This window comes from Podarcis tiliguerta (genome assembly GCF_965153285.1).
Source record: "Podarcis tiliguerta genome assembly, chromosome: 1".
Classification (NCBI taxonomy): domain Eukaryota; kingdom Metazoa; phylum Chordata; class Lepidosauria; order Squamata; family Lacertidae; genus Podarcis; species Podarcis tiliguerta.
The window spans coordinates 78983119-79009110 of NC_139534.1; the positions used below are offsets into that span (position 1 = coordinate 78983119).

Sequence of the window (25992 nt, forward strand, 5' to 3'; positions counted from 1 at the left end):
CAGCCTCTTGGATAATGGCGTTGTCTCGAGTGAATCTCCACCCTCCGTCTCTCCCACCTCCTCACTCGTCATTCTCATCATCTCCTCTACGAGTGCTGCTATGTGCCCTCTGTCTCTGAGTTCTTTGCTTTCCTATTTTCAAGGCTCTCTGGGTTCTGGGAGATGGAGGGGCTGGAATACTTTCTAACGACAACATGTCAGCTGAGTGTTGTTCTGGCTCTCCCATGATTTCCCAACTTCCCCCCTCATCTGCCTCTAAGCTGCTACCTCCATCAAACCCCTGTCATAAATCTATACTGTCTTCCTCCTCCCTCCTCAGGATGGGGAGGTGGTCTCCCCCGTTCCTCCTCTGCCCAGTCCCTGATAGTCAGCGTCAATGAAGTTCATCCTTATTATGCCTATATTGAAGAGGGCAGAGCAGTGGCTAAGAGAGTGTGGGTTATGCCAGCCCTGCAAAATGCCCCTGGCCTTGTTATACCCATATTGCTGGAGGGAGAGGGGAGATAGTGTACAACCACCTTGAAGTGCAGTCCATCGCTGTTAACTTGGCATTTTAAGCATCATTGTCTGCAAATGAGTGCCTGTCCATGAGGTTTACCTGTGTCCATGTGCAGCGGCGTGGCTAAAGCAATTCATGTCCTCGTGAAGTGATGAGGACATCCCATTGGCTTCCAGCATGCTTAGAAGGGGATCTGCTCCCCGGCTCAGCAGCAAGCTGACTAGCTCATAATTGCCTAGAAAGACAAACCATTTTACCTTTATTGGTATTTTCAAAGGATATATTATACTGTATAGAAACCATCTGATTTATGTGTTCATTCATAGAGAGAAAATGGGTTATTGGTTAACTGATGCACACCACACATTAAAATGCTGTCCAGTAAATGACACACAGCTGAGAAACAATCCAGGTATAAAAGAACACACATATGGCCAGTTCACACATCGTGAGCAGAGAATCCTGTATGTAGGGTGAGGCACGTCCCACTGAGTGTACAAGAGAATGTGCAGTCTAGGAAACGAGTATACAACTTTGCGCATTTGTACAGCAGACACCTATGACCATTCCCCCTGAAATAGGATGAAGAAGACCGGATGGACATGCCTCCACTTGGGTCACACACAGCCTTGTACACATGGCGCAACTTACACATCATCCCAGTGCCCTACCGTGCACACAGAATGCTCAGTCAGCGATTGCATGACAGCAGCTGTCAGCTTAAAAATATTGAAGGGTGCGGGAACAGATGCGTTTGGCAGTTTTGAAAACATTGCTTCTTCCCACTTTTATGTGTTTTGACACCTACTGCGCATTAAGAGAGCATATTCCTGCTTCTGGGGAGTGAAAATGCAAGGCTTGCTCAGACTTGCCTGCTGCTGAAGCCAGCTGGAGTGGGGTCTCTGCATAGTTGTCCTCTCCACTGTTCACAGCAGAGCCTTCGACGTGGGCACCAGCATCCAGGAGCAACTGCAAATGCAAGTAGGAACAAACAACTCAAAAAACAGAGCAACAGAAAAAGTACAAGAGTAACCTCCCTCAGCAGAAATCCACTACAATCGTACCTCTACTTACGTATCCCTCTGGATATGGAATCTTCGAGTTACGGCCACGGCATGCGCAGACGTGCTCAATCGTGCCGTGTGTGTGTGTGCAGCAGCACACCTCTATTTATGTTATTTTCGGGGTGCGAACAGACTCCCGGAACGCATTAGGTTCGTATCCGGAGGGTCCACTGTACTAGGCTCATAGCATCCACCTCTCTTCTTATTGGAGAATGCTGTGCAGAAAACTCCTTCAAGTTTACTTATGTTTACTGCCTTCTTGCTTACCGGCTCTAAAGGTCTCAGTGTGTACGTTCTTCAATGAAACATTACAAAAATATGAAAAGGGGAATGCTGTCGTTAAAAGGAGCATTTTGATTTGTACATCTGAATGTTCCTCAAAGCTGCATGTGGCAGTTACACAACTACCACTGAGTAATCCAAGCATGTGTGTCCATAGGATCTGCCCACATTGTGTTTACTCTGATATCAAGGAAATAAAAAACTACCTGAATTTTAGAAGACATCTGAAGGCAGCCCTGTTTAGGGAAGTTTTTAATGTTTGATCTTTTATTGTGTTTTTAATATTCTGTTGGGAGCCACCCAGAGTGTCTGGGGAAACCCAGCCAGATGGGTAGGGTATTATTATTATTATTATTATTATTATTATTATTATTATTATTACTATTGCAGAATCGGTCCTACAATTAATTCCCATGGGTCACTGAAGACATCTGAAAAACAGAGCTTCCAAAGATTAAATGTTTACCACTGAACAACAGGGAGTGAGTAAACATTAATTGCAGTTAACAAAAACATGGCTTGGAAAGCCCAAGGCTTCATTTCTTCTGAAATGTTCTGTTGACAGGATTCTCAGCGGTGTCTCTGGGGCAAAACACGCTTATTATCATTGCATGTGTAAATTAAGTGTGCCCGGCCTTTGCAATACTAAAGAGTGCACTGGCAATGTTCCAAGTCTTTGAAGGCAAAATCTCATTTGCATGGACATTTGCATTTATGTATAATTCGAAATTGAATGAACTCTGTCCACAATTGCTTGCTAACTTATGTGAACAGAAATAGCAGAAACAGGAAAATCTCTACCTGTGACTGACTACTTGCTGTTGTTCATTTTAAATTCCTATTGACATTAAATGGAGATAACAACAGAATTTCAAGAGCCCTAAATACATCACTGGACCCAAATTCTACGAAGCCTTTGACCACAACACAGACAATATAAGCAGAAAGAGGACATGCACAAGGCAGCAGCTGACGTGTTTGGGAGTGTAAGGAATGACCAACACTGGTTTTTCCAATGACATATTAAAGAAACATTTCAAACATGTTGCTTTGCAACTTCTGGATATATTGTTAGATTTCATTAATCTAATTTTTAATATGTAGACACATTCTAGCTACCAAATATACTTATCAAGATATCTGCTTATATTGCTTCCTCATTATCTTGGAAGAAGAAATTAAACAAATAAAAGCTAGTTATAAATGGAGCATCATTCCTTATTCAGTGTGGAGGCACTCTTACCTGGAAGTAAGCCCCACTGAAGTCAATGGGACCTACTTCTGGGTAGACATGTATGGAATTGTGCTGTAAATTGAAATTCTACATACACTTCCAACTAGACCCACTTAGGATCATACTGCAGGCATTCTTTTTATTACTTGGGAAGAGGGAGGAAACTTTTAGACTTCTCTTCTCCATGTAAAGGTCAATTCTGCTAGAACTACTGGAAGAGCCTGGAGAAGCATAACCAGTGCGATGCCACCGTTTTATAAATGCACAAATGATTTTACACATATTCTTCCCGTATCCAGATATAATTAATAACAGCAAGAGGATCTGGATTTCAAGATGTCTCTATTGTCCTGCCGTAACTAAGCATATGATCAATCCTGATCTTAAAACAATCATATTGTGGGCAGATCCCTTCAAAATATATCATTCTTTCGATCAATGATGGTACCTTTGCAACTGGTCCATGAAAACCTTCAGATAAACAAATAATGAAGAGCAAAACATTGCATGAACAAATGTTATGCCATATTTATACTGCAGGCATAGCATATCAGCACTGCAAACTTTCTGAATTTTCCTTCCTTCTGGAAAGCTGGGAAGTAATACAAAACTGATATAAGTTTATTAGTGTGGTATATTTGTTGGAGATGCCAAAGATCATGTGTTGAGCTGAAAAATCAAGTCAACTTATAATAGATCTGTCTGCAGATCCAGTACTAATTGCTGTTGGGTTATGCGAAAGATTTAATATTCTGGAAAGATAAAGAAATTGTAATCTATTTTTTAACAGAGAGACATATGATAATCTGTCATAACTGGGGGAAAGTAAGAAGTTCTACCTTGGATGAATGGATTTTGAGGTTTGGGGAGTTAATGAAAGTAGTAAAATTAACTAATATCCTGAGGGTAAGGGAAGGTCTTCATGTCAATAACTCGGTTATTGAAAAATGGAGTGTGTTCGTAATGTATACAGTGCAAGGAAATATTCAACCACATACACTATTAAGTATATTATAAATATAATATGTAGACAAAATATAATGATCACATGAAGTCTTTTTAGGAGTAAGTTTATTATATGTTGTTATTTGTGTGATGACCTGGTACTGTTGTTATTTTTTAAAAAACTATGCTCTATCCTGTTTGTGTTTTTTGTTGATCATCATCATCATCATCATCATCATTATCATCATCTTTACAGGATAGATATGTGTTCCAAAAGCAACTAGTTTCTGAACTTGCATGCCCTGCATCTCCATTTTGTTTCTTGTTATTTCAAACTGCAGATTGACAACTTGTCTTTTGCTCACCTGAACTACAGAGATATGTCCATGTAACACAGCAAAGGTGAGTGCGGTCCAGTGCCGGCTATCAGGATGAACTGATGGGTATCGGGAGGAACTACCAGGGACCTAGGAAAAATTGAAAGAATGTTTAGCCACTGCCATCTTTCTTCTCCCCTTAGAAATGCCTGGGAGTGGCACTTCCCTAGTAAATTACGGCCCCTGGGAGTGACAGGCTGACACGACTCAGAAAGTACTGCCAACACCAATCAGTGTATTCAATCCCTTGGGTTTTTTCTACTGCATCTACTGGTTTCCTTCAGAGGCTGCTTTTGCAGGGAGGAAACATTTACTCCCTCTATTTCCCCATTACTATGCCACTGTTAATCATGATCTCATCTGTGGCAAGCTTTGAAGGTGATTTAAGCTTTATTGCTCTAGAATCCATAACAATTATTTTTCAGAAAAGGAAATCTCTCTCTCTCTCTGAATGGCCTTCAGTACATGCAATCGTCCCAAAACAAGACGCTGTTTCTGAGGGATAATAAGTAATGGTTCTTGGTCAGACCTTAAACTGGCAGCGTCCCTGGGTTCAGTCTGTACTTACTGGTATATCTAGATTTGCACCAGCATCGATCAGCATCTGGACCATGGCTTCATCACCAGCAGAACAGGCATACATGAGTGGAGTCATACCCTTTAAGGACAAAACATGTGGTCAGCAAACTTTGATTGCTACGCCCAAAAGCAATGACCATCAAAAAGCCTGCAATTCAGATTCTCACATGGAGTTTATAGGCACACTTTTAAGCCTTATCTGGGAATACTAATTGCATGAGAGAGAATCGCATAAGGGAGAGAGGGATGAGCATGCTAGGTCTGTTCCTCTGCCCCATTGTCACTGCCCATCCTCATCACCCCCCATGAGTTGGAGGCAAAGGTCTGCACTAGGGAGCTGGCCCTACTTGTAGGGGAGAACTCTGCAAGAAGAATAGGCTCCCCTCTTCACACAACCAACTGGAGTCCCTGAAATGGCAGCAGGATACAGCCATTTTGCCTTCCCTTTGTCAACATGTCCAAACACGTCCATAATGGTTGACAACTTCCAAAGAACATCCGTGAAGTGAGGGGTGTGGGCCTGCTGATGTTCTTGTTGCTGCTGTGTTGCCCCATGAGAAATTTTACTTGGGTGCTGCTGCCCATGAAATTGCCTCTGTCTGCCAATCCCCAGAATATGATAATGGTGGGCAGAAACAGGAAGAAAGAATATCAGTTCTCATGAACTGGAATGTCCTCTGCAACTTAGAATCATAGGGTTGTAGAGCTGGAAGAGACAGTGTCTGAGCTATCTCAGTAAGTGCTTTGTATACTGATCTGCCTAGTTAATTTTAGATACACCCTCACACCCACACCCCGTCCTTCTACATACCTGATCGTCCATTGTATTGACCCCTTCTGGACCCAATGCTTCTATAGCTTGGTTAATCAAGTCAGTCCTTCCACAGTTCAGCATTCGAAACCCCAAATCCTGCTGGAATTTTTCAGTGGCGGCCTTTGCATCCATTCTCCGGAAGGAACTGAAGCAGCATTCAGGCCTGTTGGGGACACATAGCCAGAAAATATAGCTGCAATTTTAGGCAGTGCATTACTGGTATTAAAGAGGGCTGTATTATTAATATTAAAGGGGGTTGTATTATTACCATTATGATTATTTATAGTCCTGAATTTCAGCATGCCTTGGTTTGACTCGGCTGGGGGAAGATCAATAGAGGTGGTTGGCGACCTCTTTTCCCCTTTTGAGCACCACATTGCCTCAGGAGTAATCTGTCCACTACTGCCCCTGTATTCTGAAATGCCCTTCCCTCTGCCATATGTGAAACATCACCTGTCAGTTGCTTAAGATGTCTTGTAAAGACTAATCCTTTTGTCCAGACTTTCCCTGACCACAGAGCTGCAGCCCGTTACTACAAGATGTCTGTAATTATTTCTGTTTGTATTGTAACGTTTACATCCACACACCCCACACCAGAACCCCAATTATTTGTTTGCAGATAGCTGAGGGAAAATATTTTCACACAAAAATATTTTCACACAACCAGGAAAAAGCTTTATAAGATTCAATTTATTTTCTTTCAAATAAAAAGCTACCACTTCTAATAAAATCAAGCAGGGCCTTATGACCTAATGAAAATCAGAGTTGCCTCATTCCTGTACTATATGGAACAGTACTCAACTACTCCATCCCATCTCCTTGAATAATAGGACTTTTCCCCTGCTCCCCCTATGCATTTCACACATCTTCCCCATATCAGCTCCAGAGGGTTGTGGGAACCCCTAGAACATATTTAGAAGAGGTGTGGAGAAGGTGAGGTGGGGGGAGGGAATGTGGTGTTGTGCAAGCATAAATCCTTGCGCTGTTCTGAACTTTCACAGAGGGCCACATTGGTAGGTGGGAATCATATTTCTGAATGCTCCCCCATATGAAAGCTCTATACTCTTAGAAAACTGGCATTAGTGAGCAAGCTTGCCTATAATGTCTCATTCCAGAATGCTAGTTTTGTACTTGCAAGATTTTTTTTTTACATGGTGAAGCAATAAAAAATGGCACTAACCATCTGCGGCCCAAAGATTTACAATGTAGTCTATAGCATGCTGCTGCCCTTTTTAGACTAGATCTAACACACTGGACCATGTGACAGTTCTCTTGCATGCATGGCCAGCACATTCATTCGATGCAGTCTTCTGTGTAGGCAAACTGGGCCTGTTAAACTGAAATTAACGAGTAAGGTCGCACGGTGAGAAAGAAGGATCTTTATGAAGCCATCTGAGCTATCATTTATATATTTTCTTGCATTTTTACCCCACCTTTTTTCCATCATAGAATCCACAGCAGCACACATGCCGTTCTCCAGCAGTCTCCCAGCCAAGCACCGACCAGACTAGGAGCTGCTTAGTTTCAGAAAGTTGACAGCCACATCATCATGCTTGTTTTGTTATTTGTTGCAAGTTTCCTGCTTTTATTTTATTTTTTACTACTTTACAGGATGTTTGTGAAGATGCATTAAGGTCTACTGTTGGGCAGAGGGGCTTTAGAAATCTCGCTGTGTGATGTTTTATTCTATTTTTAGTTTCAACTCCCTATTAAAGAATTTGTTCCATAAAATATAGCACTCTATTAAATTCACAATCTCTCTCTTTGTGAGATTAATGTTAGCTTGACTAAGAAGAAAGAAATCTTGCAGTGACTTTTGAGCAATTCATTCATCTACCTAAGGGAAATGCTAATATTTTCCCCAGTGCATTTCATCTAACTATCTTAATAATAAAATAAAAAAGCACGATTAATCTTTGCAGTACCTTTCTTCTCATAATGAATACTAAACCTTTTACGAGATTTACAAATGGTCACACTGGAGCATGTTTGATGACTTGTCCAAAGCCAAGCAGGGACTCAGCAGCAGCATCCAATAGAAGGTTGTGAGATAAATAAAACCCTTCCTTCGTGCATAAGATGTATTTATAATCAGCAACAAACACTGCGCTGAGCAGCAATAAATAGTGGAACTAATCTCACCATCAAAATCATTGTGTAGAAATATTTAGATTTCTATAAAATCTAAATATTTTTCGTATTTAAAGACGATTGTGGCAGTTGTGTGATGCCAGGACCACTGCCAGCGCCTGCAAAACTGCCAGAGTATAAATAGTGTCTGAAACACAGATGGCTGTTTACTATGAGTTTATCTACAGTCTGCAAGGGAAGGAGTGGGGAACCATGTTCAGGCCAAGGGCTACATCCCCTTCTGGGCAGCTTCCTGGGTGCCACATGCCAGCACTGAGCAGGGCAAGGGCAAAGGTGGACAGAGCAACAACTGTGGATTTCAATCATCATCATCATCATCGTCATTATTTATACCCCGCCCATCTGGCTGGGTTTCCTTTGTGCAGCAGGCTGCTCTCCCCCTACACCTGCACAACCCTTTTAGTCTCCATTCAGGCAAGTAAGAAGCATCTTTAGAGTTCAAAGACACATTCCAGGCAGCCAAAAACATTCCAGGATGGTGCAAAGCAGGGCAGGAAGAGGGCTGCGGCCTGCAAATGTGGCTGCAGAGGCTGAGAAGAGATCCAAGGGCCAGATATTTCCAGTTATATGTGGCACACACATTGGGACACCGGGGCCCATTTTAAGTTCCCAGTGTGTGCATTCTCTGCCAAAGTCATGCATGTGCCAAATGTGATCATTTACCCATCTCAATCCAGTCCATGATAAAAGTAGGTTCTTTGCCCATTGTGTACGGTATTTGGCTAGTGTGAAATGTCTCTTAATGGCAAATGATGATCTTGAAGTTTAGGTACACACACACACTCGTTGCAACATTGGACAAATTTCAGTCTTCCACTGCATGTGTGTGTACAAATTGTCTGAAACTTACAAGCTGCACAAGAATACCCAGTGATTAAATTTAGCAGTGTTTTTTGGATTGTTTTTGATCAAGCAATAAAAGCACAATACTTACTTCAGCTGCCGAGGTTCACAGTCCAAGCCAGGTAAGAGTAGCCTGGCTGTCTGCCTTATATCATCACTGTCCACTGTTAAACTCCTCCGGTGCTCAGCATACGTTATAGCCACTCGCATCCATTCCATCAGTGGGGGAAGAAGCATGAATGGCCTTCAGAAAGAAAGAGAAGTTCCATTAGGCCTCATGTGAATGTTATCTGGGCCAAATATATTTCAAAGTGCCCTAGAAAGTTAGGAAGAAAGTTAGGAATCTTATTCACTTCAGAAATATTTCTTCTTAAAACTCCACACTTGGCTTCAAACTGGAAAGTAAGCTTTCTTTGACGTCAATGGGAGCTACTTTCAAGTAACATACAATTTGGGGCTTTTGCATCCAGATTGGCAGCCTGTATGTTCTGCAGGTATGAAGAACTACATCTGAAATAAACAGCACTCCTGTAGATACACCAGGATTTATCTTTTTAAAAATCCACTTAGAATTGAGGTGGTTAAGAATGTGTGCTGTGAGTTCCTACTTAAAATACTGCCTGAGTCGTGCGCTCAATAGCTGGCCCACACAAAACTGTCCCCAACTGCAGTATTTTGTTTTCCATTGTAAGAAATCATCCACTTACATGGGGAATAGTGAAATGATGCGCTCTGGGTCACTACTAAATATGATTTCTAACTCTCCAGTCACTGATGAGCAAGCCTTCTTTTGTTTACCTGGCCTCTGATGGCTTCTTGGTCAAACTCAAGAAGGAGAGTATAGTAGAAACTTCCCCCTATTTATTATTATTATTATCGCTTCTCTTACCAGAGCACTGCCTCAGAACTAGAAACACCAAGACTGATTTGTTTCGTTCCACCGAAAGAATGAAGCTGCCCTTGCTGATAGGCTTACAGATGCCAAGTGTATATTTTAAAGAAACATATTCTCAAATCCAATTCAGTTTGTTTTATGCTAGAAAAATATGCTTCCCCTTTGAGCAATTGATCCATGGGGCTAAGAGGATAGACTTCTTCCTACCCTTTAAAGTTCAGATCAGAAAGGAGAGGGGGCCACAGATGTGATAGAGGGAAAGAAAAATGAACTGGGTATTAAGAAAAGCGGATGACATCATGAAAGGCATTTTCAGATTGATGCGTTTGGAGCAGGGAAGAAGAGCAGGAAAGACAAATCCTATTAGAAATCATTGCAAATAATAGGATTTGCGAGTGGAGCTCCCTCTGCCAGGCTTTCAACATGTATACTTTCAACTCCGCTCATCAAAAGTGTAACATCTGTTTCCATTTTGCCACAAGCAAGGTGTGTTTTGCACAGGCAGCCTATAAAAAGCAACGTGCGCTGTTTCCTCCGCACCCATTTCCCTTCTGTGTTCAGCTATCTAGTTAACCCTCCTAATCCACAAAGGAATTTTTCTCACAGAGCATTCCCAACCATTTGTTCCATCTGTTACCTCACCAATTAAATCAAAAACAATATCTAAGTATTTATTTGTAGCTTTCGTCAAGGAGGTGGGGTGGAGTAGAGTAGGGCACCCACACACAGTGCTTGCACAAAGTACACTGCTCAGCATGACAGGATCAGGAACCCTCTTTGTAATTTATCAGTTGGTTTAGAAACTTTTATCCTGCCTTTAATCCAACAAAGGCCTCTCAAGGTGCCTCACAAAATGACTAATGCTGCGTACAGATGTATGTAACCTGAGAGGTGAGGTTGCTGGAAAAGTGCACTCACTGCATTGTATACATACAGCTTTTTCCTTAGGCTCAACCTCTGGGAAAACCAACCAGCTCTTCCTGTTTCCAAGGAACCTAGCTACAGAGGGTGGGTGCTAACTGGTTCCCCCACCCCATTATGTCCCTGGGTCACAACTTCCTCACACCCTCTCCCTCCCCGCTTCATGGAAGCTTTTAGGAAAAGTTTATAAAACATTGATTTCTACCATTCTTTTTGGAGAAGGAGAGAAAGGATGGGCAAAATAGTAGAGTGATTTGGTGTTCGATTTGCCAGCTAGGAGGTCTGTTAAAAGGCTTGTAAAGATGGAGGGAAGGAGGTGTGTGAGAGCTCCAGTAGGAAAAGGGAGCGGCATACCCTGTTTTCAAGGTAGAGAAAGACAAATCTGTCAACTTTTCTCAGTTTTCCAGTCTCAGTTTTATCCCATTTCCAGATGTTTGCATTAAAAAAAGAGAGTCTGTATGAAAATTCATAAACATTTTCATCTTCATTTCCTGAAATATGCTAGTTTTTCTAAGCATTTGCCTTTCCACTAATAGTATGTGCATTTTGGTATCTGCGCTGAAAAATTCAGAGAACTGTGAATTTTGAAGGAGACCCGTGTGAACTGGGTAGGTTCATATCAAAATGCAAACCAAATTAATTCTTCTCCCATCCCTGTTTCTAGGTGTGTCCATTCGCAGACTAAAGTCACATCCACTTATTATAGCAGTCCTAACAGCTCTGGAGAATTCTGGAAAGTGTAGTCTGTTCAGCGTGGTAGAAAATGGAGCTCTGTGAGGGCAGCATTCTTGACAAACTACAGTTCCCAGGATTCTCCATGAATGTTAAAAGTGGCATAAGAGTGCTGTAAATGTATGATGGGATGTGACCAAGAGTCGTATAAAACAGGTTGAAAGAGTTGACAGGAGTCAGTGAGCTACTTTCAAATAAAGACAAATAAAGTGCTTTTGATTACAGGGCATTTAGCCATTCTACAGAGGTGACCTTCCAGAGAACAGAAAGCAATTCTTTGGGCACTGAAACACGGTGTTTCCCCCACAAAATGACATCAGAACTGTGACAGCTCAGCTCCTAGGTTTATCTTCCTGCTTGCCACACATATATATTATCACAGGCACAAAAAGAAATACAATCTCAGGCAGCCCATTCAGAGTGATCTTGCCCCTGCTTGTTTAATGCTAGAGTGTCAAACTAAGAGGCAGGAAGCTGACTTGCAGATTTCTCTTTGGACCAAACACCGTGTAACTGGATCTCCCAATGGGCTTAAAAAACTTATTCATTCATTCCTGAAATGTATAACATGCCCTTCAATAGCCACTTGGCATTCCAAAGGGCAGCTTACAAAAGAAGAAAAACTGTGGAGATTACAAAATATAAAAAACCAAGAGCATGTGTCAAGGTAAAACTCTAAATTCTTAAAAACTCACATTAGCTTAAAAGAAATAAAACAGAGAAAAGAACGCACTATCAAAAAAACCTGCATTTTTTTTAAAATAAGACTTGAACTGATAGGAAAGTGAGTTTCAGGCAAGCCTGTCAAAGAAGGGCCATCTGCAGGTGGGGTGCCACCGTGGAAAAGTCTCTGTTCCTGGCTGCCACTCAACCAGGGATTTGGAGAATGCTCTTAGGTGTAGATATATGTGCATGGGTTAAGTGACAGGAGAGGAGATGAACCAGCAGCCACTTGGCTTCTATGATGCAGAGGGCTGCAAAGGCAAGCACCAGCACTTGGAACTGAGCCCAATTTAGTTGTTTTAAAACAGCTGCAGAAATGGGAAATAGGGAAGAGGGTGGTGATGTTTTACTCTTCTCCACTGTGCTATTTTCCTGATCAAAATAATTGCCTACACCTTCATTTTAAAAAAGAAGGCAAGTGACTGTTTTGTACCTGTCTTACTGCCCAACCCCAGCAAGGCTATTAGCAATGTGTGTGTGGTGCATTTTAACAGGGAAATCAACAGATGAGAAAGGATGAAAAGCCCCATTTCCCTCAGTCTTGCTGTCTCAATACATTTCTCCCCCTTCCAAAGGATGCTTTTAAGCTTTACAAAAGAAGCTGAGGTACCTGATGAAACATAGCCCTCAATTGCTGCATACAAACAGTAAGAATATGAGGTAGCCTTTTATAGAACTGAAACAGAGCATGTTCTGTGTGAAAATATCCAAGGTGAAATACTCTCCTAATGATGATTTAGCACACACATAACCGTCACTGGCAGAGGCAGTCAAGGATCAATGTCAACTCATGTCCTGTGAATGGGCTCTTCTTTTTTTATTTAGATGAAAATGGCATACTCTAGTGTCTGATTTTAAAAGAACTGACCCATAACTCATTCTTTGTCATGCTCCTCGAGATGGAAATGTCTCCTAAGTCAATTGATTACTGGTATGAGGAAGCGGTGAACCTGACCACAAACTGCTCAGTCATTTGGGGAAGAGTGGGAAGCCTACTGAGCACCGACACCAGAAGTAACACTTACAGAGTGGAAATTACAATGCTGTAAAAGCTGACAGAGGCCAGAATTACAAACAGCAGCTGGCATGTCGGAGCAGAATCTGAATGGAAAGCATTCGAGGGGTGAGACTACCGACTGGCATGGAGGAAATCTCACTGCTCTGTGAAAAGGTTTGCTCCCCTTCTGTCCAAGAGAGTAAATGGAAAATGGCCATGTTCACACATCACAGTAAGTCATAAATAAAGGTGTTGCTATTGGTAAACGAAGCCCTCAGCAGCCAGGGACCAATTTACTTGCAGGATCACCTTACCCCATAGATGCTCACCCTACTGCTTGGCTCTGCAGTTCTGGCATTGTTACAGGTGCCACATAATACCCCCTCTGTAAGAAGTAATTCTTTTCATGTGGAAGCACATGTTCTTGGCTTGCCAACTGTGGTTTAAAGAAAACAAACGATGCTCCCCGCTTCAGATGTACCACAAAGCTAGGAATTTTGGCTTGTCTCTTCCCAGCGCAAGTCGGGAGAAGCAAAGTGAGCACAGAGGGCTCATGCACAGTAAACCATGATGACAGTAAACTGTACTGGCAGGTAAACCATGGACAACATGGTTGTAAGAGCAGAAGCAACTCCCCACTTTAGCTTTTAGCAGCAAAGATAGCTTGATAGCTTTACAAGTGCATTGAAAACTGAAGGGGAGCTTCTGGTCCAGTCAGTTTCACTCCTAACGAAAACATTTCAAGGCGCTGGAAATGAGGAGCACAAACAGGTTGTACCCACTGCTAGCCCTACTCAGAGTAGACCCATTGGAGTTAATGGACATGACTAAATTAGGTTGAAGGATTTCACTGGGTCTCCTCTGATATGACTAACACCGGCTACAACTCTGTTAAAGGAAAAACTGATTAAAAAGGAAATAAAATTATCTTTCTGCAATGGTAGGATATAAAAGGAATATTGATTTTTGGCATTGAGTAGTCATATCCCAGTATTTTCTTAAAGTTCATAACAGCCTTCTCTAAACTGGTGCCCTCCAGATGATGATGATGATGATGATGATTAATATCCTTACCATCTGACTTGGTTGCCCCAGCCACTCTGGGGAGTTTCCAATAGAATATAAAAAACACAATGAAAGTCAGACATTAAAAACTTCCTGATACAGGCCTGCCTTCAGATGTATAAGGAAAGTTATACAGTTGTTTATACAATTCCCATTAGTGTCTTAAATGCATGCAGTCCATCAAGCCCTAAGTAGCACAGCCAATGGTCAGGGACAATGGGAGTTGTTGTCCATCACATTGGGAGTGCATCACATTGGGCAAGGCTGATATAGAGTGAAATACATGTGGATATGTCCATCAATGGATAAATGCCTGCACATGTATCCTTTCCTTTGCCAGCTAAAAAAATTAAGGAAAACTGGTCTGGGCAGGACTGTACAGAAAGCTGCACACCCAGATCAACCAGAAACATAAGTAGTAAGATGGAGAAAAATGTGTGTGCATAGGCACATATAATGACAGCTCTACAGTTTCAGCTCCAAATCTCCAAAGATATAATCTTAGTCTCCCTGGAAATCTGTGGCTCTGTTCAGCTAACAAAGCATGTCTCATGGTACCATAAGGTCCAAGAAGAATGGATACAGGAAAGGGTGACCAGTTTCCACTGAACCCTTCAACACTCAAGAATCATGCCGTCACATTCTTACTATAGGGATTCTGGGCCTGATACAGAGAATGTTCAATATTCTTGAATTGTTTCAGCACACATGCATCAGGATACCAAGACCTTCAATTGCTGTGAGCACTCTCTGCTGCCCCTAGTATCAATAATATGTGCATATATATATGCAAGTACTTTCAACTTAGTTGAAATGACTTTATCCAGCCAGATGGGCGGGATATAAATAATAATATAATATTATTATTATTATTATTATTATTATTATTATTATTATTATTATTAATTGTTAATCCCCCAGAAAATATTTGCATTAAAGAAATTTGATACATAAATGTGTACAATATGTTTTAATAAGCAATTCGGAGTATTAAATCCATGCAACCCATCAGGAAGAAGCATCTGCTTTGGACAAAGTCTGAATATTGAACCAAATCAGGCTACTTTGGAGATTTTCACACCTCCTCCAAAGCAAAGCAGATCTTCCCCAGAGAAGTGTGCTGGTCCTGAAATGTCAGACTTTCATAGGTCCTGCTAACATTGCAGTCCTAGGCATGTCTACTCAGAAGTAAGACATACAGAACTGTGTAAGACTTGCTTCTGGCTGTCTATAGGTTTATACCCTTAGCCACATAATTTTTACCTGATGGTGCCTCATATCCATATTTCAATATCATTTATATATCTTCAGAATTAAGTTGCTTCCATCTTTGTACACCCCCCCTTCAAATTCTGATATTATTAATTGAAATATCTGACTTTTAATCTGGGGGTGGGGGAGGGTAGAATCATCTTTTTCTTCTTCAATATTTTAGTTTTCCCCATACCTCAGTGTATTTTTATGTAAAGAAACCTGTTAAGACCAATCAAAGAAGAGTTAAGCTATTCTGCTGCAAGAGTGAAACTTGACCATGAGATTTTTATCCTGGGAATACTTTATCTTTTTTCCTTCACAGCTCATTAGCATTGCTCTCAGAAGCAGTTTGATATGAGTCTGCTTAATGAAAATCCTGTAGTGAAAAATATAATGCAGTTATTCCATTCGCAAGCTAGGAGCTACTTATGTGAATCAGAAACTAAGGCTGCAATCTGATCCACACTTATACCTGGGACTAAGCCTCACTGAACACAGTGAGTATTACTTCTGAGTAAAACATCCATAGGGTTGCTCAATAATACTATCATTTCTCGAAGTTACAAACATGAGTCTGACCAAACTCCAGGAGGCAGTGGAAGACAGAAGTGCCTGGCATGCTCTGGTCCATGGGGTCACGAAGAGTCGGATACAACTAAACGACTAAACAACAGCAACACTATCATCTGGTTATAAGCTTGCTTGCATCCCTGATATAGCCATAGATTGCCCCTCCTTGTTAATCACATCCTCCCCTTTGAAAACCAGCAAAACTGCAGGTGTGTGTCATGAAAATATGATTGAGCTGCACCTTACAGGCTTAACAATGAAATGACAAATACGGAAAACAAAACTACTCATTTCTACAGTCTCCTGCAGAACCCAATACAGATTAAATGTACCCTTGATACATATAAAGTCAGCCAAGGTCTATCTTCTGGACATTTCATTCAGTATTTTGCACTAGAATTATTTCACCTGATATTTGTCTACCAGTGGTAGGGCTCTATTTATTTTCTTTTTTTTTAAAAAAATTACAAGTTACAGAGGAGGAAACCAAAAGGCAAGACAAACATGGGCAAGGTACCTTTTAGAAATAGCATCTCAAAATATTCATCGCTGAATGGGAAGTCAGGCTTGGTAAGTCAAGAGATTAAAAATTAATGCTTTCTTCCATCTACTTCCCCCATGTGTATATGTTGTTTAAATACCGCTAAACCTTTGCCTTGCAGAGTATACATGCATAATAGGTTGCATAGCTTAGCTTTCTAAACCACAATGATTCCTTGTGCAATTTATGGAAGGGTTTTGGTTTGCTTTTGCAAGGCATAGCACATCATTCTAAACCACGGTAGCCCAAAGGATGCTCCTCTAATTCCTGCACTGACCTGAAGTTGACAGGAGCTGGAGTCATACATCCGGAGAGTATCATGTTGGCTGTCCCTGCAAATGATAGTCAGCAGAGATTGGGAGGCACAAAAAGACCCTTCTTGCATAGTGACCAACTCCTAGGGGCCAAGGTCCCTTCAGCTCCCCCAATAAAATATTTGACACCTCCCCCCCCCCCCGTTAATGGACATCGCCATTCAAATGGTGTGCATGTGCCACATATTGTGATTGATTATGTGAGGTGGGGCTTAACTGCCCCCTCCTAATATTTTTTTCAAGTTGGCACCCCTGCTTCCATGAAACTGGTTTGCACTAAGCCGAACCATGGCTGAGAGCTCCTCCACAGGTTCCTGTATGCAGTCAGACTAAACCAAAGTTTGGCATAGCATGATGTGCAAACCAATACTACTTTCTACTTTCATCACCTAAGATCAAGGGCAAAAATATGCCTCCAATTTAAGGATACAAAGATTATTGGACTGACCCAGAAAACTGCTGTAGGTGCAGAACAGGCTTCCTCAACCTTGACCCTCTAGATGTCTTGAGACTACAGTTCCCACCATCCCTGACCACTGGTCCTGCTAGCTAGGGATCATGGGAGTTGTAGGCCAAAAACATCTGGAGGGCCGAGGTTGAGGAAGCCTGGTGCTCAAAGAGCTCCCTGTTTCATTCGTTTCAACAGGGCTGTGTTCTGAACTTGCACTGCTTTCCATTGGAAGGACTGGCACCTGCATTTAAACAGAGATCTGCACCAAACAGGAAGAAGTTGTGTATTTTTCTTTTGTATCTTGCTCTCAATACTTAGGATTCATCTGCAACGTTCAACCCTGCAATTAATTTTGAAGAGAATGTTGGAGAACCCTTTGGACAGAGAGATGCCGTAGCAAATTGCTGAAAGATGCGAAGGTTGTGGCCCGGCACATGCTTTCTAGGGAGTAAGTCTCAACAAATTCAGAACTGCAAACAAGTGAAGGATTCAGGTTGTATGTTGCAAAATCAATCAATCAATAATAAAAAAAGATCCGTCACATAAACATTTGATCAGTTCTGAAGGATGGGGGAAATGGGCCATTTTATTAATTTTGTACTAAAAGTTTCCAATGTGACAGACTTAATTCGGTTCTTAGGCCTATCAAGAACATAATTTTTCCATGAACAATTTTCAAAAACTAAATGAGTTTCTAATAAGCACCAGACAGTCTAAGATGAAGAAAAGTAACATGTAGGGGAAATGGCTGATCAGCACCACTGCAGAGGAGACAGAATTATTTTTGAAGTATTTGATTGATGTAGCATTTGTACACAATCTGTTGTTGCTGCGTGTGCAATCTTTGTGTAACTCAATTCCCATTTGAAGTAGATGCCAGTGTTTTCCTAGTGGAATGTTAAATTAGGGTGGGTTCTTTTTTCCTCTGCAGCGGATAATTAACTGGAGTCTCTTAAGAGCTCCGGAGATCACTTTTCCTGTAAAGTTGCAAGTCAAATGCTAATATTAACAATACATGAGGAGCGCTCCGTTGCTGAAGACGTATAGTGCAGCACGACAACCATCCCCTGAACCTGAAATCAGAAACAACTAGATATTATATTTGTGTGTGTGTGTGTGTGTGTGTGTGTGTGTGTGTATATATATATATATATGCTTTCGTAGATTTTCACGGGTACAGGAATGCAGGTTTTGGTGTCCTCGGGTGTCTTCCCGTGTAAAAGTTGGGGTGTCTAGGCGACGTTTCGACGAGGTCTCACTCGTCATCTTCAGGCTGGTGCTTTCGGCTTCTTGTTACTGGAACAGAGCAGGATCTCAGTGTTTGAGTTCCTATAAATACTGTTGAGGAGGTGTGGTGTATAGCCTCCAATGTTCTGGGCAGAGAGGAGGTTCCCAGGCTAGTGTGCCTTTTCTTCTTTTGTTCCTTAATTACTTGAGGGATATCTTGAGTGATTTCTTGAGTGATTTCCTGAATCCCACTTAGGTGGGTCATTAGGTGTGGATTAGTTGCTAAAGCCTTCGTGTCTTGAACTCTTGAACTTTGTGAAGAGTTTTTCTGAGAAGATGGCTGTACTGCACTTGGTTGTGCTCTGGCTTGGCTTCGTGTATAGGGGCGAGCTGTGGTTTTGTGGCCTGTGCCAGCCAGATCTGTGTAGGGATTGCAGGGGAGTGCAGCATCCGGAGGTGCCACCCTGGTTTGGCTACTGGATGGTGTCTGTAGTTTATCTGTGGAGAGGGTCTGGGTTTGGGTCTGGTGTGGTTGATTGGTGATGGCGTTCTGTGTGCCTCTGGATCTGGTGTCAGATTTTGTGGGGAGGGCTAATTTCCAGATGTCTGGCAAGCGGGATGTGTCGTCACGCTTGTTCATGTTGTGAGGGTGTTTCACACAAGTGCCCATTAATGAAGCCTTGACAGCCATTCAAAACAAATACAATCCCCCCGAATACATCTTGGACCTGACCAACCACTGCCTAACCAACACGTACTTCATCCACAATGGACAAAGATACAAACAGATAGAAGGAGCACCTATGGGATCACCCCTCTCACCGGTCATCGCTAACCTGTACATGGAACACTTTGAAACCAATGCTTTAGACAAGTCAGAACACAAACCCAAACTTTGGCTCAGATATGTTGACGACACCTTTGTAATTTGGCCACACGGTAAGGAAAAACTGGATAGCTTCCTCACACATCTCAACAGCCTACACCCCAAAATACAATTCACTATGGAAATAGAAGCCAACAACCAACTTCCCTTCCTTGACGTCCTAATCTACAAAAAACCTGATGGCTCCCTAGGACACACTATCTACCGGAAAAAAACACACACCAACCGCTACTTACATGCACAATCACACCACCACCCTGCACAAATAAACTCCGTAGCCAAGACTCTCATCTCCAGAACCAAACGCCTGGCTGACGAAGACCACTTGACAACTGAGTTACAGAATCTCTCAAATGTGTTAATTGCCAATGGATACCAGCAAAACAGGGTTACGAAGCTAATCCAAAAAGAAACACCCCCCAAAAACCAAGACACAGAAGAAAACAATGGCATAGCCCTCCTTCCTTATATCAAGGGCACTACAGATAAAATTAGCAAAATCCTCCATAAACACAATATCAAAACAGCCTTTTGCACCAACCAAAAAATAGCCAATATCCTCAGAAACCCCAAGGATAAAATTCAGTTGGAAAACCAAGGGGTCTATGAAATACCCTGCAAAGTCTGCCCAGCCACGTACATTGGACAAACAAACAGACGAATAAATGCACGTATCGCAGAACACAAGAATGCCGTCAAAAAAGAAGAAAAAACTTCCTCTCTTTTCCAACACATGAAAGAAACAGGACACGAAATTAATTTTGCAGATTCCAAATTGCTCTTTAACATGGAACATCACCACAAGAGAATAATCATGGAAGCCATCGAGATAGAGAAACACCCTCACAACATGAACAAGCGTGACGACACATCCCGCTTGCCAGACATCTGGAAATTAGCCCTCCCCACAAAATCTGACACCAGATCCAGAGGCACACAGAACGCCATCACCAATCAACCACACCAGACCCAAACCCAGACCCTCTCCACAGATAAACTACAGACACCATCCAGTAGCCAAACCAGGGTGGCACCTCCGGATGCTGCACTCCCCTGCAATCCCTACACAGATCTGGCTGGCACAGGCCACAAAACCACAGCTCGCCCCTATACACGAAGCCAAGCCAGAGCACAACCAAGTGCAGTACAGCCATCTTCTCAGAAAAACTCTTCACAAAGTTCAAGAGTTCAAGACACGAAGGCTTTAGCAACTAATCCACACCTAATGACCCACCTAAGTGGGATTCAGGAAATCACTCAAGAAATCACTCAAGATATCCCTCAAGTAATTAAGGAACAAAAGAAGAAAAGGCACACTAGCCTGGGAACCTCCTCTCTGCCCAGAACATTGGAGGCTATACACCACACCTCCTCAACAGTATTTATAGGAACTCAAACACTGAGATCCTGCTCTGTTCCAGTAACAAGAAGCCGAAAGCACCAGCCTGAAGATGACGAGTGAGACCTCGTCGAAACGTCGCCTAGACACCCCAACTTTTACACGGGAAGACACCCGAGGACACCAAAACCTGCATATATATATATATATATATATATATATATATATATATCACGGCCATCTGGCTGGGTTTCCCATGCTCCCAACAGAATTAAAAGCACAATAAAACATCAGACATTAAAAACTTCCCTAAACAGGGCTGCCTTCAGATGTCTTCTAAAAGTCAGATAGTTGTTTATTTCCTTGACATCTGATGGGAGGGCATTCCACAGGGTGGGCACCACTACCAAGAAGGCCCTCTGCCTGGCTTTACTTCATGTTTTTATGGTTTCATGGCCTCTCACAAGAGAATATCCTATTCTTAAAAGCCACTGTAGCTACACTTGCTTCTTCTAAGTTTGGTGGTATGCACCTAAGTGGACTGCTATTTCAAATTTCAATCCTTCCACAGGGAGTACCTCATGGGTTGGGTCAAGACTTCCCTTCTGCAAACAGAAGGGCTCCATCCATCCTTGGAACAAACAGAGACCTAGTAGTGGCTCCCCCTGCAGGAATGGAGGAGGTGGAGATTGTCCCCCTCCCCCAAAAAGCAACTTTTCTGTCTGGATTTTCACTGTTTGAAATATGGCAACCTTGTATAAAACTAGCTAATTACCAAAATAAAACTCCAATTGTGGTAGTTACAGACAGACAGATGCAGAGTAAATGAATACAACAGGAGGCGAGTAAAGAGCAGCCTTGTGCAATATGTTATGGGGATTGGTGTAACCATCTTTGATGTACAGTATAGGGGTATTACAAATACACAAAGAAGAGTCCATATTTTCATTTATAAAATGGTGGCAGGTATGCAAAGGGAGTTTTATAACACTCATTCAGAAGGTAAAAGAATTTTTGGAACAAGGCTATGTGGTTGTCCCAGATAATTGACAAAGCATGTGCAGCACAGAGAGGAACTTGTGTTTCCTGTTACATGAGATTCCTCTTCTCTAACCACAAACTTGTATTTTGCCCTAGGGGCAGAATCTAGGAAAGCTTGTAATCACATTTATGTGACTGTTACAGCCATGACCTAGAATACTGTTCTATGCCACCCCAATTTCCAAGTGATGAGAGATTACCCAGGGTTCGTGTTTCCATTGGAAATGAGGCACAGCGGACTGTGGTGTCTTTATGATATATGGTTTATTTACACATATAGACAACCTTAGCCTACACTGGAGGAGTCCATAGCACTGAACTCTAAGTGGGTCTCTTGCTTCTCCAACAGGTGCAAGAGCCTTGAATCCAAAACAGAAAACAGCCATGCTCTCTGACTCCTTCCTGCAGCATAGAAGCAGGCAGCCTGCTTTGCGCTCTGACCAGTGTCTGTTGGCACTAACAGACTGAAAAGGTTTTCATTCCACCAACATCAGGCAAACTGCAATCTTAAAAACTACCACTGGTCTTTGGTGTTACTAACTAAACCAGGGCCCAGGAAGGGGCTTCACCCATTTTGCTATCTGGTACTGAATCTCCTGATGGCCCCTCTGCCTACCTTTTGTTATGTTAATGATTTGGTCATTATCAGGCTTTGTTTCCCTAACAACCCACATTTAGCAAACTCTTACTAAGCTGGCCTGGCTTGCATTTTCAACATAAGCTGAAACCAGGGGTTCAGTGTTTGGCACAGTTCAACTCGCCGAATCTTGATTAATTCTAACTTTTATTGAACTCAGGAATTTAGGGTGTCTCGTACCTCTCAAACTCAAGCAATACTATCAGCTTCAAGACTGTGATACTTTCTGTTTTCAAGTTGTGTGTTAAATGTAGAGTCTCTTCTTCCCATTTGCCACCCCCCTACTAAAAAATGTTAAACTCACAATTTAATGTTACCTCCCCCTTTCCTCTCGCACAATAAAGAGACAAAGAATTGTAATAAATGTAGACAGGTAACTGATTTGAGAAGGATTTGTCTGACACAGAGCAGTTTTAAAAGAATTCACCTGATCTATGGTTATGAACAGGTATGCAAGTAGATAAGCATTTTATTGGCGGAGCGGCAGGGGTGGGGTGGATGAAGTGCCTTTCAGTCTGATTATTCCCCTATCCCTTTCCAGGACAGCTAACAACGGTCTTAAGAACACAGCAAAACCAAAAATGGCAATGAAAATTATCAACAAATCATTAAGATAATCCTAAAACAATACAGCAGACAATGAGACATTTCTGTTATAGAAATATATAGCAAGTTCCATTCCTTCCTCAGCTCAGTGATTAGTGCCTTCTTTGTGATGAAGATATAAACAAGGAAAGAGGAAGCCCAAGTCAAACCCAACTATAGACTATTGTCAAAGGCAGGCTCAACACCATGTGCTTATGTTTAGGACGACTTGATTGTTTCAGAACAGACCACATTTTTCCTCAGGAAACAAGAGATCCCTGCAACCTGGGATGTGTAATTTAGTCCATTAGGAAATTATATTAACCTCAAGTGATGAAAGGGCAATTATTATAATGTTTGCAAACTGCTAAAATGATACACGATTAGATTATTGTATATTCAAAACTGTTTAAGTAACTAAGCTTGTGCTCAGTCATGCTGCCCAATTTGGCTGTTACGTGCTCTCTTGTACGTGCGATAGTCAGTAACCGTAGACCGAATTTGTAAAGTGAAAGGGCAGAGCAATCCTAATGCTAATCAGTGCTATTTTTATGGAAAAAGAGGTGCCAGAACTCACCATGAACACCTCCCGTTTTGAATGGCAGTGGCGCCCACCTGAGAGGTGCCGGAACTGAGTTCTAGTGAGTTCTGGATGAAAAACAAAGCCCTGACTCCAAGGTCCAACCATACTGAGTTATACGCCAGAGACTGCAAATTCCACCCTACTTAACTGTGTCCTGTAGTACAATCCTGGCATCACTGATACATTGGACACTTCCATGGTTTAGTACTGCAGCTTAATATTTGAGATCCAAATGTGTTTGAAAGCCTTCTTGGAAACTCCTACCCCTAATCCCACCTGGATGTGGTTGGTCAGTCGTGAAATGAGGAGACATGTCCAGAGACACTCTTCTGTATACAACCACAATGGCTGTGTTTTCCTGCCACTCTCAGAGGCAGCAAGCTTCTGAATACCAATTGCAGGGATGACAAGTGGTGAGAGTGCTGTTGCCGTCATGCCCAGCTTGCAAGGTTCCCACTGGTCACTGTGAGAACAAGATGTTGGACTAGATGGGCCACTGACCTGATCCAGCAGGCTCATCTCACCACACGAGAGCCAGTGTGGTGTAGTGGTTAAGAGCGGTAATCTGGTGAACCAGATTTGCATCCCCGCTCCTCCACATGCAGCTGCTGGGTGACCTTGGGCTAGTCACATTTCTCTCTGAAGTCTCTCAGCCCCGCTCACCTCACAGAGTGTTTGTTGTGGAGGAGGAAGGGAAAGGAGAATGTTAGCCGCTTTGAGACTCCTTTGGGTAGTGATAAAACGGGATATCAAATCCAAACAACAACTCTCCTCCTCCTCTTCTTCTTCTTCTTCTTCTTCTTCTTCTTCTTCTTCTTCTTCTTCTTCTTCTTCTTCTTGCTTCCTCTGTTTCATGGCTGAACCATCATGGTAGACACAAGCTCTGAGACTAAGCCTTGATGAGACCTGCCTCAAATTATGCCAGAGATCCCGTCTGCTGTTCATTTGGGTTGGTAATAATTATTTTGGGCTAAACAAACAAGCATCTGGTTTGTACCATTGCCATTTTCCTCCGCTGCCTGCTTGCGTATCCATCAACAGTTTTATGCTCTCCCATTAGTCTGTATGGGCTCTTTAAAATGGATTTAAGCAAGTGGCATAGCCCCACTGGCAACACTTGCCATGTTTCCAGCAAGCAAAAGAGCAGTGAAGCACTATGGCAGCTAATGCCACATGGGATGCATGCTGCCTCTTATGCAAAAGGGCTGCTTGTCACATGTCCTGGCACTCTCACTTGATTACCTTAGTATGGGCATTGTGTGAAGACCTGCATTGTGTGAACTGGGACTCCACAGATGCAATTCCAGTCATTTCTGTTAGTGTGGCAGCTTCACATCCTGCTGTGATCAAGGGAACTGCAGAAGGAAGACAGAAGCTTGCAGTTTTGAAAAGTACAGCACAGCATAACAAACTGCGCTCCTGGTCAGACTAAGCAAGCAAAATAGCTTGATTTTCCGCCTGCCTTTTTGAGGCTTATTCTGGAGAGAAATCCAAAAAGTCACTGCACGCATTTGCTAATGCAGTAAATAAAGCTTCAAGAGGCTATGTTTTATAAGCAGTGGCTAGTGAGGACAGGTAAAGCTATTTGCAAACCTGTAAACATCTATTTAGTCATGAACCTGATGCCTGAAGAAAGGCCTAAATGTCTTCGTGGCTAGAAGCATTCACTACTGCTTTCAAAAATATAACCCTACCTCATTCCCATAAAACCAGCCAAGAATATTCCTGAAACCTAGGAAAGCTAGCAAGGACATAGTTTTGGACAAGCACAGCAGGGATGGTCAAGGACAGAGACTGTTTTCTAATGGGTCCCAATTTTTTAACCACATAAATGCTTAGATTATGTTGGGCAGATGATCGGATGTCTCCGAGGCCATAGAGGCAAGAGTTGACACATAGGATTTAGAGTTAAGTGGGGAGCCTCTATGGCCTTGTTTGCATGTAACAGTAAGCCAAACTATGGCTTGGCATGAATGAGCAAGCATGATGGCTGCACACTCATGGCTAGTTGCTCCTTCCCGACTCCTGCTGTTGCCGCGCTGCCAGGGACTAATCCATGGTTTGGCTTAGAGCAAGACAAACCACAAGCCTGGTTTCAGACATAACACTAAGACAAACTATGGCTTAGCTCTGGGTGGAACTGGAAGCAGCAGGAGAGGAATAAGGCAGCTGAGATTTTCTCTCTGTGCACCAGCATGCAAACCAGGCCAAATAAGTAGAAAAGGCTCCCTGCTGCAGAAAGTACTAGTGAATTTGTGAACAGCCAGGAAGATTACAGCAGTGTGCTTAAAAGCATGGCCCCACAGCCCCTTTGGACTCACTTTCCCTCATCTGTGTAGAGAAGGAGTATTACTGGTTAATTCTCTGGGGTTTTCAAAAATGAAATGTGATCTCTTCTGATGTCGTTTTAGAAACTCAGATGAAACATTTCATATTTTGTGCA

General features: G+C 42.3%; 1 protein-coding gene across 1 annotated transcript in view; it reads right to left on the minus strand.

Moving 5' to 3' along the window:
• ABTB2 (ankyrin repeat and BTB domain containing 2) overlaps positions 1-25992 on the minus strand; it is a 148065-nt gene that overhangs the window by 15693 nt on the left and 106380 nt on the right. The window contains exons 4-9 of the mRNA XM_083428420.1: positions 8880-9032; positions 5792-5957; positions 4970-5059; positions 4390-4491; positions 1372-1468; positions 599-734 (exon numbers count right to left, since the gene is read on the minus strand). Of these exons, the coding sequence (XP_083284546.1) occupies positions 599-734; positions 1372-1468; positions 4390-4491; positions 4970-5059; positions 5792-5957; positions 8880-9032 (744 nt within the window). The remainder of the gene's footprint in view (positions 1-598; positions 735-1371; positions 1469-4389; positions 4492-4969; positions 5060-5791; positions 5958-8879; positions 9033-25992) is intronic.